The sequence below is a fragment of the Pristiophorus japonicus genome, chromosome 1 (assembly GCF_044704955.1).
Source record: "Pristiophorus japonicus isolate sPriJap1 chromosome 1, sPriJap1.hap1, whole genome shotgun sequence".
In the NCBI taxonomy this organism is placed as follows: domain Eukaryota; kingdom Metazoa; phylum Chordata; class Chondrichthyes; family Pristiophoridae; genus Pristiophorus; species Pristiophorus japonicus.
In genome coordinates, this window is record NC_091977.1 from 229480789 (window position 1) to 229499399 (window position 18611).

The 18611-nt window shown below is 43.4% G+C and overlaps 1 protein-coding gene and 1 long non-coding RNA gene across 3 annotated transcripts in view; one reads left to right on the forward strand and one right to left on the reverse strand.

The window, feature by feature from the left end:
• The window catches only part of tbc1d2 (TBC1 domain family, member 2), a 75795-nt gene that overhangs the window by 22313 nt on the left and 34871 nt on the right, over positions 1 to 18611 (reverse strand). Inside the window, exons 4-8 of one of the 2 annotated variants that reach the window (XM_070887663.1) lie at positions 14428 to 14563; positions 13084 to 13223; positions 10503 to 10589; positions 9186 to 9385; positions 1372 to 1755 (exon numbers count right to left, since the gene is read on the reverse strand). In XM_070887663.1, coding sequence (XP_070743764.1) covers positions 1372 to 1755; positions 9186 to 9385; positions 10503 to 10589; positions 13084 to 13223; positions 14428 to 14563 — 947 coding nt within the window. The remainder of the gene's footprint in view (positions 1 to 1371; positions 1756 to 9185; positions 9386 to 10502; positions 10590 to 13083; positions 13224 to 14427; positions 14564 to 18611) is intronic. The other variant, XM_070887671.1, reaches the window with a different exon arrangement.
• LOC139268881 (uncharacterized) overlaps positions 1378 to 18611 on the forward strand; it is a 53060-nt gene continuing 35826 nt past the window's right edge. The window contains exons 1-2 of the long non-coding RNA XR_011594131.1: positions 1378 to 1686; positions 10380 to 10549. This is a non-coding gene — a long non-coding RNA (uncharacterized lncRNA). The remainder of the gene's footprint in view (positions 1687 to 10379; positions 10550 to 18611) is intronic.

The following is an 18611-nucleotide window of genomic DNA, read 5'->3' on the forward strand; positions in this document are numbered from 1 at the left end:
AGATCACTCCGGCTCTGAATTCCCTGCAGTGCCTCCCCTTTTGTCGGAGATGAAGTCTGCCCCAGCCAGAAACAGGTCCAGCTCTCGCTTGAAGGAATTCAGTGAATCAGCCTCCACCGCACCAGCCGGCAGCCTGTTCCAGAAGCCTACTATTCTCTGGGAAATGATCCATCTCCTGATAATCTGGCCTTCTAACATTGTGAGCCCTAGTCCTCCTTAACCTATTTAATTGGAATAGTTAGTTATTTTGTGTTTGCACAGGCACATGTGTAGAGAGCCTCAAATGAACGTGTGCATTCACAGACAAAACGTTACTCAGATTATTCGATGCATCAGGTAAAATCAGTAAATTCCATGGCCTCACCCCCTCCCTATTTCTGTCACTGTCTCCAGCCCTACAACCCTCCGAGATCTCTGTGCTGCTCAAATTGCACACCTCCTGATTTCTATCGCTCCACAGTTGGTGGCCGTGCCTTCAGCTGCCTAGGCCCTAAGCTCTGAAATTGCCTCTACAAACCTCTCCATTTCTCCCTCCTCCTTTAAGATGCTCTTTAAAACCCACCTCTCCTGTCCTGATATCTTCATTATGTGGCTCGGTGTCAAGTTTTGTTGGGCAAAGCTCCTGTGAAGCGCCTTGAGACGTTTAACTATGTTAGATAGCCTAAAAATTAGAGCCAGGCCTTTTAGGATCGAAGTTAGGAAATGCTTCTACACGCAAAGGATGGTAGAAGTTTGGAACTCTCTTCCGCTAACAGCAATTGATGCTCGGTCAATTATTAATTTTAAATTGGAGATTGATAGATATCTGTAAACAACAACAACTTGTATTTATATAGCACTTTTAACAGTGAAATGTCCCAACGCGCTTCACAGGAGTATTAGGAGATAAAATATTTGACACTGAGCCGCATAAGTAGAAATTAGCACAGGTGACCAAAAGCTTGGTCAAAGAGGTAGGTTTTAAGGAGCATCTTGAAGGAGGAAAGAGAGGTAGAGAGGCGGAGAGGTTTAGGCAGGGAGTTCCAGAGCTTGGGGCCTAGGCAATAAAAGGCATGGCCGCCATTGGTTGAGCGATTATAATCAGGGATGCTCAAGAGGGCAGAATTAAAGGAGCGCAAACATCTCGGTGGTGGGGGGGGCGGGGTTGTGGGGGGCTGGTTGAGATTAGAGATAGGGAGGGGTGAGGTTGTGGAGGAATTTGAAAATAAGGTATTAAGGACTATGGGGCAAAGGCAAGTGGATGGAGTTAGGTCACAGATCAGCCATGATCTGACTGAATGGCGGAACAAGCTTGAATGGCTTCCTCCTGTTCTATGTTCCTATATAAATGCAAGTTGCTGTTGTCATAATTTGTTGGCGATAACCAATTACCTTCAAATGTGCAATCTTCTGCTTCAGTTTGCTCAGCGTCTCGGTGTTGACTTTCTCGCAAGCTTCTGATCGGGAGATACTTTCGTTGGCCATCTGCTCGGAGAGTTTCAGGATGACTTCTTGCTTGGCGTGGTTTTTCTCCATCAGCAACTGGATGTGTTGCTTCAGCTCCTCGCTGTGAGCTCTCTCCAGCTGCAAGCTCTGCTCCAACTCCTGCTTTTCCTTCTCCAGCAGACAGATGCGGTTATCCAGATCCCGGATCTGCCGCACCTTGTGCCGCACCAGCTCCAAGCGGGTGGAATCGTCGGCCACGAGGTAGGAGTTGCAAGCCCTCTTCTCCTGCTGTGCGGCTTCCAGAGCCCTGTGCAAGAGCTTGACCAGTTCCTGTCGCAATAATTGGAAAAACTCCATTCTTTATTTTTTTTTAAAAAGACATTAAGCAATCTTGCAATCCCACCTCAAACAAAAACCCCTGAAATGAAATAGGTCCTGGCAAGGGTGCAGAGAAGGTTTACTAGGATGGTACCAGGGATGAGGGGCAGTTATGTGGAGAGACAGGAGAAGCGGGGGTGTTCTCTTTAGAGCAGAGAAGGTTAAGTGGAGATCTAAGAGAGGTATTAAAAATCATGAAGGAGACAGTAAATAAAGAGAAACTATTTCCTCTGGCAAGTGCGCCAGTAACCAGAAGACACAAATTTAGAATAATCGGCAAAAGAACAAGGTGGGAAATTTCTCCAGAGGGTTGCTAAGATCTGGAACGCACTACCTGAAGGGTGATGGAAGCAGATTCTATAGGAAATTTCAAAAAGGTGATCGGACATGTACTTGAAGAGGTCTAATTTGCAGGGTTATGGGGGAAAAGAGGGAGCATGGGACTACATTGGACAGCTCTCAAATGGATGTAAAGGTTCCCATGGCACTATTTCGAAGGGCCTATTAGAGACCGGTCTGTAGAGTTGGAAGATGTGGGTACAGTTCTTAATGAATACTTTGCGTTTGTCTTCACAAAAGAGAAGGACGGCGCAGACATTGTAGTTAAGGAGGAGGAGTGTGAAGTATTAGATGGGATAAACATAGTGAGAGAAGATATATTAAGGGGTTCAGTATATTTCAAAGTAGATAAATTGCCAGGCCCGGAAGAATTGTATCCCAGGCTGTTAAGAGAAGCAAGGGAGGAAATAGCAGAGGCTGTGACGATCATTTTCTAATCCTCTCTGGCTTCAGGCGTGATGCCAGAGGACTGCTAACATTGTACCGTTGTTAAAAAAGGGAGAAAGGGATTGACCAAGTAACTACAGGCCAGTCAGCCTAAACTCAGTGGTGGGAAAATCATTGGAAAAAATTCTGAGGAACAGTATCAATCGGCATTTAGAAAGGCATGGTTTAATCAAAGACAGTCAGCATGGATTTGATAAGGGAAGGTCATGTCTGACTAACTTGATTGAATTTTTTGAGGTATAACAAGGAGGTTCGACGAGGGTAGCATGTTTGATATAGTCTACATGGATTTTAGCAAGGCTTTTGACAAGGTTCCACACGACAGACTGGTCAGAAAAGTAAAAGCCCATGTGATCCAAGGGAGAGTGGCAAGTTGAATCCAAAATTTTCTCAGTGCTAGGAAGCCAGGTAATGATTTTGTGACTGGAAAGCTGTTTCCAGTGGAAATCATAGAATGGTTACAACATGGAAGGCGGCCATTCGGCCCGTCGAGCCTGTGCCGACTCTCAGCTAGTCCCACTGCCCTGCCCTTTTCCCCGTAACCCTTCAATTTTTTTTTCCTTCAGATACTTATCCAACTCCCTTTTAAAAGGGAAGATTGAAAGGCAGTGCATTCCAGATCTTAACCACTCACGGCGTAAAAACATTTTTTCTTACATCGCCTTTGGTTCTTTTGCCAATCAACTTAAATCTGTGTTCTCTGGTTCTCGACCCCTTTGCCAATGGGAACAGTTTCTCTCTACCTACCCTGTCCAGACCCCTCATGATTTTGAACACCTTTATCAAATCTCTCCTCAATCTTTTCTGCACCAAGGAGAACAACCCCAGCTTCTCCAGTCTATCAACGTATCTGAAGTCCCTCGTTCCTGGAATAATTCTCGTAAATCTTTTCTGTACCCTCTCCAAGGCCTTCACATCCTTCCTAAAGTGTGGTGCCCAGAATTGGACACAGTAGTCCAGTTGGGGCTGAACCAGTGTTTTATACAGGTTCATCATAATTTCCACACTTTTGTACTCTATACCTCTATTATTGAAGCCCAGGATCCCGTAAGCCTTATAAACTGCTTTCTCAACCTGCTCTGCCACCTTCAACGATTTATGCACATATACCCCCAGGTCTCTCTCTTCATGCACCTCCTTTAGAATTGTACCATTTAGTTTATATGTCCTCTCCTCATTCTTTCTACCAATATGCATCACTTCACACTTTCCTGCGTTAAATTTCATCTGCTACATATCCAGCCTGTCTGTCTTATTGAAGTAAATCACTCTCCTCCTGTTCACTATACTTCCAAGTTTTGTGTCATCTGCAAATTTGGAAATTGTGCCCGCACATCCAAGTATATATATATATATCTCAAGAAAAGCAGTGGTCCGAGAGCTGATCCCTGGGGAACACCATTGTGTACCTTCCTCCAGTCCGAAAGACAACCGTTCACCACTACTCTGTTTCCTGTCACTTAGTCAATTTCGTATCCATGCTGCCACTGTCCCTTTTATTCCATGGGCTTCAATTTTGCTGACAAGCCTATTGTGTGACATTTTGTCAAACCCCTTTTGGAAATCCATTTACACTACGTCAACCGCATTACCCTCATCAACCCTCTGTTTCCTCATCAAAAATTCAATCAAGTTAGTTAAACACAATTTGCCTTTAAAACTTGATCAAGTTGGTTAAACACTAGTTCCTCAGGGCTCAGTACTAGGCCCTTGCTTTTCGTGGTATATATCAATGATTTAGACTTCAATGTAGGAGATATGATTAAAAATTTTGCAGATGATACTAAAATTGGCTGTGTGGTTGATATTGAGGATGAAAACTGTTGATTGCAGAAAGATATCAATGAACTGGTCAGGCGGGCAGAAAAGAGGCAAATGGAATTCAATCCGGAGAAGTGTGAGGTAATGCCTTTGGGGAGGGCTAACAAGGCAAGGGAATACACAATAAATGGTAGAATACTGAGAAGTGTAGAGGAACAGAGGGACTTTGGAGTGCATGTCCACAGATCCTTGAAGGTAGGACAGGTAGACAAGGTGGTTAAGAAGGCATACAGGATACTTGCCTTTATTAGCCGAGGCATAGAATATAAGAGCAGAAAGGCTATGCTTGAACTGTATAAAACACTAGTTAGGTCACAAGCTAGAGTACTGTGTACAGTTCTGGTCACCAAATTACAGGAAGGATGTGATTGCACTCAAGGGTACAGAGAAGATTTACGAGAATGTTAGCTATGGGGTAAGATTGGATAACTGGGATTGTTTTCTTTGGAACAGAGGAGGCGGAGGAGACCCTAAATAAAATTATGAGGGGTTTGGATAGTGTAGATAGGAATGACCTATTTCCCTTAGCAGAGGGGTCAACAACCAGGGGGCATAGATTTAAAGTAATTGGTAGAAGGTTTCGAGGGGAGTTGAAGAGAACCTTTTTCACCCAGAGGATGGTGGAGATCTGGAATTCTGGAAGGGTGGTAGAGGCAGAAACCCTTATCACATTTAAAAAGTACTTGAATGTGCACTTAAAGTGCCGTAACCTGCAAGGCTCCGGACCAAGAGCTGGAAAGTGGGAATAGGCTGGATAGCTCTTTGTTGACTGGCACAGACACGATGGGCTGAAATGGCCTCCTTCCGTGCTGTAAATTCCTATTAATCTATTTCTATAAGAAGAGCAGGATAATTCTCCCTGGTGTCCTGGTCAATATTTATCCTTCAATCAACATCACTAAAACAGATTATCTGGTCATTATCACATTGCTGTTTGTGGGAGCTTGCTGTGCACAAATTGGCTGCCGCGTTTCCTACATTAGAACAATGGCTACACTTCAAAAGTACTTAATTGGCTATAAATCGCTTTGGGACATCCCGAGGTCATGAAAGGCGCTATATAAATGCAAGTCTTTAATCCAACAGCTTCTTGGTCACGTTTTACTGATCCCCACTTTATATTTCTAGATTTTGTTTGTTTTAAGCGGAATTAAAATTTTCCCAAATGAACAACTCAATCACCCTGCTCAGACTGCTCCAGGCAATGTAAATTCGGACACACGTTAATCTTTCTCAACACTCGCTAGGCACGATCAGAAACAAAACAAAAGAAATCGCCACAGTTTCTTCCACAACCAACGTGGGTGGATCGCGAGACTCGAGGAGTGAATCATGAGGCACTTTGTGGGGCCCTAAAAACACTCCTGTGCTGGCGACGTTGTAACATTATCTCGAAATGGATGCGACAGTGGGATCGAGTAGTACTCGTGGTCCCGACAATTAAATTAAAACATTTTTATAAAAGCTAAGTCAACCACCATGTTCTTCTAATTTTATTTAAAACCATTATATAACGGTTAGTTTTGTGTATTTTTTTTTGACTGTGCATCGAGGAGAAGACACACCACACCAGTTGTTGTCTCTGTGCAAATCTGTAAAAGTCCAATGTCAAAAAGCCATGAAATTTCAAGAAACCATCCAAAATCATCAACTATCAGATAGTTACTGATAAACCCAATAGGGAATTCAGGAGAAACTGCTTTACCCAGAGTGGTGAGAATGTAGAACACGCTACCACAGGGAGATGAATAGCATTGGATGCATTTTAGGGGAAGCGATACAAGCACATAGAGGGAGAAAAGAATAGAATCATAGAATGATACAGCACAGAATGAGGCCATTTAGACCATCGTGCCGGCTCTTTAGTAGAGCTAATAGGTGGTTATGCTGATTGGGTGTGAGATGAAGTAGGGTGGGAGGAGGCTTGAGTGGAGCATAAACACCGGCATAGACCAGTTGGGCCGAATGGCCGGTTTTCGTGCTGTAAAATTATTTATAATTTTATGTACGTAACTTACAGTTTTCAAGTTAAAAAAATTATAAAATCAATTAGAAATTATTTTCAAATCGGAGATCATTTTGGTGGGGAGAAAGGGAAAAGGGATAATAGAAATGAGAAACCTGGAGCATGCTTAATAGGATGTTGTAATGATAGGTCCATATACAAGGCCTTGGTCAGGCCTCAATTGGAATACGGTGTCCAGTTTAGGTTTCCTCACATGGTGGATGATATTGAGGCTTTGGAAAGGGTGCATAGGAGGGCCACTTGACTAAATCCCAATATAAAGCATCTTGGTTATCAAGATAGGCTAAAAGAGCTGGGACTCTACACTTGAGAAGCATAGACTTAGGGGTGATCCGAGTGAGGTTTATAAAATGATGAAGGGAATAGATTGTGTTCCAGTTGACAGTCTGTTTCAATTAAATAGGTTAGGGAAGATCAGGGGTCACAATTTTAAGTTGTACAAGGCCAGATCTAGATTAGAGAATAGCAGACCTCTGGAACAGGCCAATGTCTCGTGCGATAGACTGAATTCCCTCAAATCGAGAGCTGGACCGGTTTCTGATTGGGGCGGAGATAACCAAGGTAGGTATTGCAGGGAATTCAGAGCCAGTGTGATCTCCTGGATTAGTTTCAATCACCTAGATGAGTCGGAGACGAATTTCCCACATTTCCCCCCCACGCCACCCAAATTGACCTGGGAATTTTAAAATCTGTTTTTTCTCGTCTCCCAGGAGATCACATGGTTTTTGGGTGGGGTGAGGAGTATGTATATTATTGTGTGGGACAGGCCGGATGGATCCGAGGGTCTTTTCCTGTTAGACATTGTATGTATTAACAGGAGAAACACTGAACAGAATATGCAGCAGAAATGTTGCTGACTTACATGTGACTTTCCAGCTGTTGGATCACTCAGTATTGTTCACAATACATACATGGTTGTATAATGATGACTTATTAAGCAACAAATCTAGCTGTGCAAACCCTGTAGCTGTTTCCTTCCATTTGTCTTGTATTCAATTTTAAAATGTTACTGTCAAAAATCATTCTATTTCAAAACCTGGTGCTTACTTTTATCGCAGCTGTTTCCTGCATGAGGATCTAATTATGAAGACTTTTGACTTTGTGTCATAATACACTGAACAACAATGGTAATTTATGCCCCTACTTAAGCAGTACAGTGCTTATAAACATGACTGGCATTGAACCAAGCTCCTCACACAGTGCATTAACGGTCATCTATATGCAACAGGGTGAAGTCAAAACAAAAACTAACCAAGGCTTCTTCTCCAAATCTCCCCTAGTTTATAAGAATTAAAGTACTTGCAGTAATTCCAGTTCGGGGCATTTATCTGTTTTGGCTTATTTCCTTATCCAGAATTAAACACAGGAACACATGAAATAGGAGCAGGAGAAGGCCATACGGCCCCTCGAGCCTGCTCCGCCATTCAATAAGTTCATGGCTGATCTTCAACCTCAATTCCACTTTTTTGCCCAAGCCCCATATCTCGGTGTTCAGAAAACCAATCAATCTCAGCCGTGAATATACTCAAGGTTGAGTATCATCAATATACTCGAGGGTTAACAGCCCTCTTAAGCATGCAATACAACAGAAAACTCACTGCAGATTGTGATACAATGCTGTAGGAAACAAAAAGTGGTTTCAGTATGGTCACTACTTCCACCTGGTGCATTTTAGTTTAAGAAATTATGTAATGCATTATACAGAGGCAGGTGATGTTGTGCAATTTGGACTGAGTTTGTAAAAACATTTAACTAAAGCACAAAAAAAATTCCAACAGGAATTTATGACTAAAATTATAGAAGAAAGATCTTTCATTTATATAGTGCCTTTCACGACCCCAGGACAACCCACAGAGCTTCACCTTGAATCATTGTCGTCCTTGTGATGGGGTCATGTCGCCCCAGTGATTATGGGACTGGACTAACATCAGCTCAAATCCCACCATGACAAGTTGTGAAACTGAATTGAATAAGTCCAGCACCAGAACTTCCAGGTGGTTGCAAGAACCCAACTGGTTCAGGGAAGAGAACCTGCCACACCTACCCGGTCTGGTCTATGAGTGACATCAGTTCAATCAGAAGGTTGTGGGTTCAAATCCCACTCCAGAGACTTGAGCACAAAATCTAGGCTGGCACTCCCAGCACAGTACTGAGGGAGTGCCGCACTGTCGGAGGTGCCATCTTTCAGATGAGACATTAAACCGAGGTCCCGTCTGCCCTCGCAGGTGGACGTAAACGTGGCCACTATTTTGAAGAGCAGGGGAGTTCTCCCTGGTGTACTGGGATCAATATTTATCCCTCAACCAACATCATTAAAATAGATTAACTGGTCATTATCACATTGCTGTTTGTGGGACCTTGCTGTGCACAAATTAGCTGTCATGTTTCCTACATTACAACAGTGATTACACTTCAAAAATGTCTGTAAAGCGCTGGGACATTCTGAAGCACTACAGAAATGCAAGTTATTTCTTTCAACGCGCTCTGAAGAGACCTGGCAAGCTAAAGGGAATTGGATAAATTCTTGAAAAACTGCAGGGATATGGGGAAAGAGCGAAGGGACTGGGAACCAACTGGGTTGCTCTTGAAAGGAGCCGACGCAGACTCAATGGGCCGAATGACCTCCTTCTATACTATTCTATGATTCTATAACCCTTTAGAAACGCAAGTCAGGCATTTTTACTGAAATTTTAGTAACCTTGTAAAATACGCTCCCTTTACGAGAGTTAACACAAGTAGTTTGCCTTACCTTTTGTGCATTGAGCTCATTGGTAAGTCCCAAGATGTCGTTGTGTAACCTGGTGACCTTGTCTGGGGAGATCCCATCCTTCGCTGCGACCTTCTCCAGAGAGAGTGGACTACTGTTGAGCAGATTGGTCAGGTTTCTCAAACTGCCCCCTGAACACTTTTGCTGTGGAGTCTTCTGCTCTTCCTGACGTGATTCCTTAACTAAAAAAAGACAAATGCTGGCCCATTACATACAGCTGCGCACACTGCAATATCCTTTTATCAAAATCATTTAGATCCACGTCTGAAGGGCAACTCAGTAAGTTCACAGTTCTAATGTTTGATTGATGCAGACGCAATTAGAGGATTCTAAGCCTTAGCAGAGGGTGGCAACTAAATTTCAAACCACTATCACTGGGTTGAACTCTATTTCAGAGAAACATTAGGTATTTGTCCCCACCTTTTCGTAGCAGTTGCCACTGTATTCATAGAATCACAGCGTGAAACAGCACAAGAGGCCAATTGGACCACGGTGCTTGTGCCGGCTCTTTGAAAGAGCTATCCCATTCATCCCACTCTCTTGGGCTTTCCCCATAGCCCTGCAATTTTTTTTCCACAATATTTATCCAATTCCCCCTTTGAAAATTATTGAATCTGCTTCCACCACCCTCAGGCAGTGCATTACAGATCGTCACAACTGGCTGCAGAAAATGTATTGTCCTCATGTCATCTCCAGCCACTGCAGTCCTGATCAAAGCGTCTTAGTCTTTTAGATCAGCCTCCCAAGGCTGAAGGAGCATACACTCTTGCTTCTGAATCACAAGGTTGTGGGTTCAAGCCCCACTCCAGAAATTTGAGCACAAAAATCTAGGCGGACACTCCAGTGCAGTACGGTTGGCAGTGCCGTCTTTCAGATGAAACATTAAAGTAAGACCCTGTCTGCTCTCTCAGGTGGATGTAAAAGATCATGTGGCACTATTTCGGAGAAGAGCAGGGGTGTTCTCCCCAGGTGTCCTCAACCCATACCTAAAACAGATTATCTGCTCATTTATTTCATTGCTGTTTGAGGGAGCTTGCTGCGCACAAATTGGATGCCATGTTTCCTACATTACAGCAGCGACTATACGTCAAAAATATTTCATTGGTTGTGAAGTGCTTTAAGATGTCCTGAGATTGTGAAAGGCACTATATAAATGCAGTTCTTTTTCTTTTTTAGCAATGCTTGTACGGAGAAAGGTAGACTCCTGTTTAACCTTGCTCAAGTGTTACTGCAACATACAATCACCTTACAAATGGAATAAAGATGAGCTAAAGAAAAAGATCAATATTGAATACCAACCCTGTTGGGGTTTCAGTTTACACTCAGGATGACAAAGAGGATTGCAGGTAATCTTTGATAATGGGCATGGTTTTTCTGGAGTTCCACCTGAAACAAATACAAAAAGGAGAATCACCGCTTAGTAACTTGAGGGGGTGGAGTCCAAAGACCAGTTGTTAAATACGAGTTACTGGCAGAGAGTGCTGAAATATTTTGCTTGAAAGTTTTCCCAAATATTTTGGAAAGTACCTAAAAGCTGCCTGAATGTGGCAAACTAATCTTTCACATCAAAGCTTTATCTCTTATTTGCTCAGAGCTAATCTTCTGCTTCACATTCCGATCAAAAAGCAGAACTCTTTGATTTGACATGACCCAGATACTTAGCGAACTGGTATTAGAGAAATTAATTAGTCACGAGGAAAGACTAGAGAAACTTGTATTTTGCTGTCACACGTCATCAATGGTGAATGCAGACCGAAGAATTAGATTTTAATGAAGACATTTAACCTGTTCAAAGAAAACAGATTAATCCCTTCAGTTAAAATAGTGGACAAAGGAACATTAGATGAATGAATAAGCACCGTTAAGAATATCACACAGCACAATTTCAGCTCAATGGGCACAATTCCGATGTTAATGTCATTGCCCAACAAAAGTATGGCAGAGTGCAATTTCTGCCCAATTCACTCGCCGCCGACCCCTCTGAATGTTCCAGGGATAGTTCAATTTAATTACCTTTGGTGGGCTTCCATTGGTAGTGGGGTCAGCTGTGGCTCAGTGGTAGCACTCTCGCCTCCGAGTCAGAAGGTTGTGGGTTCAAATCCCCCTCTATAGACTTGAGCACAAAACTCTTGGCTGACACTCCAAGTGCAGTATTGAGGGAGTGCTGCACTGTTGGAGGTGCTATCTTTCAGATGAGACGTTAAACCAAATGATGAAGGACCAGTGATCTATGTCCCAAAGGGGAATACTGTTCCCAAGGGAGCATGGCATCCGGAGATTATATTCTGTATGCACCCTGTTCCCCTCAATGCACTATGGCAATCTCCTTTTACTAATATTGGAATACTCTAACCCAGGAGTGTCAAAGCTTCTGGTCTTTGTGAACAATTTGGTGTATAGAACCTTCAGGAGAGGAGGAGATGAGAATGTCCCACAAACAGCAATGTGATAATGACCGAGGCTGAAAGGGTTAAATTATGAGGACAGGTTGCATATACTTGGCTTGTATTCCTTGGAGTATGGAAGATTAAGATGTGATCTAATTGAGGTGTTTAAGATGATTAAATGATTTGATAGGGTATATAGAGAGAAACTATTTCCCCTGGTGGGAGAGTCCAAAACAAGGGGGCACAACCTTAAATTAGAGCTCGGCCATTCAGGGTGAAGTCAGGAAACACTTCACAAAGTGGAAATCTGAAACTCTTTCCCCAAAAATCTATCAATTGAAAATGTCAAAACTGAGATTGATAGATTTTTATTAGGCAAGGGTATTAAGGATAATGGAACCAAGGCAGGTAGATGGAGTTAAGATCAGCCATGATCTAATTGAATGGCTCCAGGCCTTGTCTTGTTCCTATGTGAGTTACGTTGGTTGAGGGATAAATATTGGACAGGACACCGGGGAGAACTCCCTTGCGCTTCTTCAAAATAGTGGCCATGGGATCTTTCACGTCCAGCCGAGAGGGCAGATGGGTTCTTGGTTTAACGTCTCATCCAGAAGATGACACTTCCAACGGTGCAGTGAGTTATGATGATCTGGAATGCACGGCCTGCAAGGGTGGTGGAAGCAGATTCAATAATAACTTTCAAAAAAGAGAATTCGATAAATACTTGAAAAGGAAAATTTTCAGGGCTGTGGGGGGAAAAGAGCAGGGGAGTGGGTCTAATTGGATAGCTCTTTCAAAGGTGCCAGTATTGGCACAATGGGCTGAATGACCTGTAAGATTTTATATGGAGAAAAAGCTGTAAAGATTCTTTCTACAAAAATCCAATGGTGACTTTACAGCGGTTGATAAACGAACAAAAGAAATGTCTTGGCTTACAGAATAAAGCCAAGCAATTAAATGTGCAAGTTCCCAGTAGTTGCAGGTTCTGTAAGAGAAGGGCCTATGGGAGGTCCATCACAAGACTAAGGACATCTTTGTCCCACAGAGTCCAGGGTTGCTGCCGCAAGCCCGATCCCACTCCCACTCCCAGTGCCAAACTTGTCCTCAGCACCTTACGGCAGTGACCCTCGAGCAAATCACTGTTCGAAATGATTACTTTCAGCCCAAGGTTAAGTGAATACCTGCTGCCTTAACATCATACAGAATTACTTCCAGGTGAAGCGTTTTTTGGCAATATATAAAAAACACACACACAAACAAGCAGTGATGCACCGCACACACGCTGGTACTTTCCAAAAGGCGTGTTGAATCCAATCTGTTGCAGCCCAGAGTGAACCAGTTAAAATAGCGAATAAATCAATGAGTCATGAATGACTGAAAGAATGCTAGGCTGGGACATGTTCCAGTCCAACCACTTATGGAAATAATAAACTGGCTTGTTTTTGATTTTTATCTGGAAGGGTTCTCGTTCGCCTCTGTGTGCATGGCCCTACCTGCTACATCTGCTCCTTTGGCCAGGGAGACATCTTCACCAGCTTCGTTAGTTCCCTGGTTGATTTCCTCAAAACTTGTCCTATTTTCCCTTAATGGCTTGTTTCCGTAGAACTGAAACACTGTTTTAGAGCCAAAATTCCTGCTCGGGGGAGGGTGCAAAACAAACAACAAAAAAGATGAAACCACAAGTGAGTGGTGATTAGTGTAAACGAACCTTCAGTGAGTGAAGGGAACGGCAACATATCCATTATCTAACAGACACGAAGAAATAAAAATACAGCTTAAACGGAATCTGACCTTACAATTGATCAAAGACGCAGGTTGTGAAAACAAAATGCAGGTAAAGTTAAAAGGCCATGTGTGATTTGTGGACGTGTTGCAGGTTGCCTTTGCGACAATTCTGCACACATTAAAAATGCTTTAAACCATTTCCAAGTTTGAGTTCGCTGCATTGTACTCTATTGGTACTAAAATTACTTGAGGACTTTCTACTTTAGAGTGGTATCAAGGAACTTAACCAAAATCATAGTGTTAAAGCACAGAAACAGGCCATTCGGCCCAACTGGTCCATGCCAGTGTTTATGTCCACATGAGCCTCCTCCCACCCTACTTCATCTCACCCCATCCATATATCCTTCTATTCCTTTCTCCCTCATGTGCTTAAATGCTTCTCTGCGCTCCTCCAATTCTGGTCTCTTGAGCATCTCCGATTTTAAATCGCTCCACCATTGGTGGCCGTGCCTTCAGCTGTTTAGCCCCAAGCTCAGGAATTCCATCGCTCCTCCTTTAAGACGCTCCTTAAAACCAATTTCTTTGACCAATCTTTTGGTCATCTGCCCTAATATTTCATGTGGCTCGGTGTCACATTTTGTTTGATAACGCTCCTGTGAACATTAAAGGCGCAATATACACACACACACACACACACACGTTATCATCTCCAGTGGCAATCAAATAAATAAATACTGAATGACATAGAATTATACGGCACAGAAGGAGGCTCTTGATGTTGGAACATGGTAGAATAAACACTATCAAATTGGCATAGGCTACAAACTATTAAATAGATTCATTAGAATCATACAGCACAGAAGGAGGCCACCCAGCCCATCGTGCCCGTTATGTCTCTTTGCAAGAGCTATCCAATTAGTCCCACTCCCCTTCTCTTCCCCATAGCCCTGCAAAGATTTTCCTTTTCAAGTATTTATCCAATTCCTTTTTGAAAGTTACTACTGAATCTGCTTCAACCGTCCTTCCAGGCAGTGCATTCCAGATCACAACAACTCGCTGCAAAAATAAAATCTCATCTATCCACAAGAAGTACTATGACATCAAACACTTACTGAATTTCTGTTCCCAGATGTTTAAGAGAGATGTTGTGGAGGGTGGTTGGTTGCAGTGGAGCTGGCAGAGAAGCTGCTGTCTCTCCAACAAAGCCTGTCGGCGTCTTCACGGGATCCAAGAACTCGCTCGTTTCCTCTGAGGAAAAGAATGTTTTTTTCAACAACAACAACGTTATAATGTCTTTAACATAGGGCAAGGGGGGGGGGGGGGCTGGTAGAACTAGCTGAAGGGCTCTTGCAGAGAACCGGCATGGGTTGATGGGCTGAATGGCCTCCTTCTATGCTGTAATCATTCTATGAAAACATCCCAAGGCGTTTCACAGGAGTGTTATGCAATAAAAATTTGACACCGAGCCGCATAAGTAGAAGTTAGCACAGGTCAAAGAGGACTGTTTTAAGGAGAGTCTTGAAGGAGGAAAGAGAAGTAGAGAAGCGGAGAGGTTTGGGCAACAAGGCACGGTCACCAATGGCTGAGCGATTATAATCATGGATGCTCAGGAGGGCAGAATTAGAGGAGCGCAGACATCTTGGGGGGTTGTGGGGCTGGAGGAGATTACAGAGGTAGGGAGGGGCGAGGCCATGAAGGGATTTGAAAATAAGGACGAGAATTTTGAAATCGAGGCTTTGCTTAACCGGAAGCCAATGTAGGTCAGCGAGCACAGGGGTGATGGGTGAACGGGACTTGGTGCAAGTTAGGACATGGGCAGCCAGGTTTTGGACCACCTCTAGTTTACGTAGGGTAGAATGTGGGCGGCCAGCCAGGAGTGTGTTGGAAAAGTCAAGTCTAGAGGTAACAAAGGCATGGATGAGGGCTTCAGCAGCGGATGAGCTGAGGCAAGGGTGGAGATGGGCGATGTTATGGAGGTGGAAATAGGCGGTCTTAATTATGCTGTAGATATGTGGTTGAAAGCTAATTTCAGGGTCAGATATGACACCAAGGTTGTGAACAGTGTGGTTCAGCCTCAGACAGAAGTTACAGAGAGAGATAGAGTCAGTGGCTAGGGAACGGAGTTTGTGGCGGGGACCGAAAACCATGGCTTCGGTCTTCCCAATATTCAATTGCAGAAAATTATTGCTCATCCAGACTGGATGTCGAACAAGCAATCTGACCAATTTAGAGACCATGGAGGGGTCACGAGAAGTGGTAGTGAGGTAGAGATGGGTGTCATCAGCATACATGTGGAAACGGACGTTGTGTTTCCGGACGATATCGCCAAGGGGCAATGTGTAGATGAGAAATAGGAGTGGGCCAAGGATAGATCCTTGGGGGACCCCAGAGGTAATGATGTGGGGGCGGGAAGGGAAGCTGTTGCAGATAGATAAGAATGGAACCAGGCGAGTGCAGTCCCACACAGCTGGACGACAGTGGAGACACGATGGAGAAGGATCGAGTGGTCAACCGTGTCAAAAGCTGCAGACAAGTCAAGAAGGACGAGGAGGGATAGTTTGTCTTTGTCACAGTCACAAAGGATGCCATTTGTGACTTTGATAAGAGCCGGTTCAGTATTGCGGCAGGTGCAGAAACCGGATTGGAGGGATTGAAACATGGAATTGCGGGAAAGAGGGGCACGGATTTGGGAGGCATGTCTTAAAGGAGGAAAGAGAGATGGAGAGGTGAAGGGAGGGAATTCCACAGCTTAGGACCTTGACAGCTGAAGCACGTAGAGTGATTAAAATCGGGGATGCTCAAGAGGCCAGAATTAGAGGAACACAGAGATCTTGGAGAGTTGTAGGGCTCGAGGAGATTACAGAGATAGAAAGGGGCGAGGCCATGGAGGGATTTGAAAACAAGGATGAGAATTTTTAAATCGAGGCATTGCTTAACCGGGAGCCAATATTATTATATCTCATGAGAAATTGCGTGAAAGTGATTAGCTTGGTACCAGCGCTGATAATTCTCAACTTGTGCCGCTGAACCTGTACTTTCAGCTGCCATTTGCCTACAAACAATGACTGCATAATTTCCTTAAAGGTGAGTGTAAAGGTTGTGGCCCAACAACATTTCTAATGTGCAGTCACGAGGAACAATGTTGACTTTGGGTCTGAGGTTGTGCCGACGAGGACACTGTTTGTGGACATCCATATACAGGACTCATTCCTGTGGGTAGGTTGATGCCCACTATATAAAAAAGTGACATGCATTTAGGTAGCGCCATTCATAACATTAATACACTCCAAAGTGCTTTACAGCCAATAAAGTATTTACAGCACAGAAACAGACCATTCAGCCCAACATGTCCATGCACCACACAAGCCTAATTTTGAAGTGTCATCATTGTAATGTAGGAATTGCGGCAACCAACTTGCACACAGCAAGATTCCATGAACAGCAATGAGATAATGACCCAGATAATCTATTTTAATGATGTTGATTGAGGGATAAATATTGGCTAGGTCACCAAGGTGAGAAAGTTGCTTCCCAAACCAGTGCCCTTAGCTTAAATAAAAGGAGATTACAAAGGTATGAGGGCAGAGTTGGCTAAAGTGGACTGGGACAATAGATTAAAAATATTGGACAATTGATGAGCAGTGGCAGACATTTAAGGAGATATTTCATAACTTGCAACAAAAATATATCCCAATGAGAAGGAATAACCATCCCTGGCTAACTAAGGAAATAAGGGTGGTATCAAATTGAAAACAAGGGCATACAATGTGGCCAAGATTAGTGGGAGGCCAGAGGAGTGGGAAACTTTTAAAAGCCACCAAAGAACGAGTAAAAAAAAATGATAAAGAGAGGGAAAATAGATTATGAAAGTAAACTAGTCCACTGGCCCTGACGGCTTACATCCCAGGGTCTTGAGAGAAGTGGCTGCAGAGATAGTGGATGCATTGGTTGTAATCTACCAAAATTCCCTAGATTCTGGGGCGGTCCCAGCAGATTGGAAAACCGCAAATGTAAAGGAGGCAGACAAAAAGCAGGAAACTATAGACCAGTTAGCCTAACATCTGTGGTTGGGAAAATTCTGGAGTCCATTATTAAGGAAGCAGTAGCAGGACATTTGGAAAAGCATAATTCAACCAGCAGAGTCAGCATGGTTTTATGAAAGGAAAATCATGTTAGACAAATTTGCTGGAGTTCTTTGAGGATGTAACGAGCAGGGTGGATAAGGGAGAACCAGTGGATGTGGTGTATTTGGATTTCCAGAAGGCATTTGACAAGGTGCCACATAAAAGGTTACTGCACAAGATAAAAGCTCACGATGTTGGGGGTAATATATTAGCATGGATAGAGGATTGGCTAACTAACAGAAAACAGAGTCGGGATAAATGGGTCATTTTCTGGTTGGCAAATAACTAGTGGGGTGCCGCAGGGATCGGTGCTGGGTCCTCAACTATTTACAATCTATATCAATGACGTGGATGAAAGGACCGAGTGTAATATAGCCAAGTTTGCTGATGATACAAAGATGGGTGAGAAAGCAAATTGTGAGGACACAGAAAATCTGCAATGGGATATAGACAGGCTAAGTGAGTGGGCAAAAATTTAGCAGATGGAGTATAATGTGGAAAAATGTGAGGTTAACCAGTTTGGCAGAATAAATAGAAAAGCAAATTATAATTTAAATGGAAAAAAATTGCAAAGTGCTGCAGTACAGAGGGACCTGGGGGTCCTTGTGCATGAAACTCAAAAAGTTAGTATGCAGGTACAGCAAGTAATCAGGAAGGCAAATGTAATGTTGGTCTTTATTGCAAGGGGGATAGAGTATAAAAGCAGAGAAGTCCTGCTACAACTGTGCAGTGTATTGGTGAGGCTACACCTAGAGTACTGCGTACAGTTTTTGTTATGTATGCAACCCGAGGCAACCTGCATCATACCACCACCAGAGGGCTTACCTGTTGGAGTCCCAAGGGAGCCCAGCACACTTACTCATTGTCTACAGTACTCAGTTGCATTACTTTATTATGAGCTTAACAGTTTTGGTCTCCATATTTAAGGAAGGATATACTTGCATTGGAGGCTGTTCAGAGAAGGTTCACTAGGTTGATTCCGGAGATGAGGGGGTTGACTTTGAAGATAGGTTGAGTAGGTTGGGCCTATACTCATTGGAGTTCAGAAGAATGAGAGGTGATCTTATTGAAACATATGATAATGAGAGGGCTCGACAAGCTGGATGCAGAGAAGATATTTCCACTCATAGGGGAAACTAAAACTAGGGGACATAGTCTCAGAATAAGGGCCG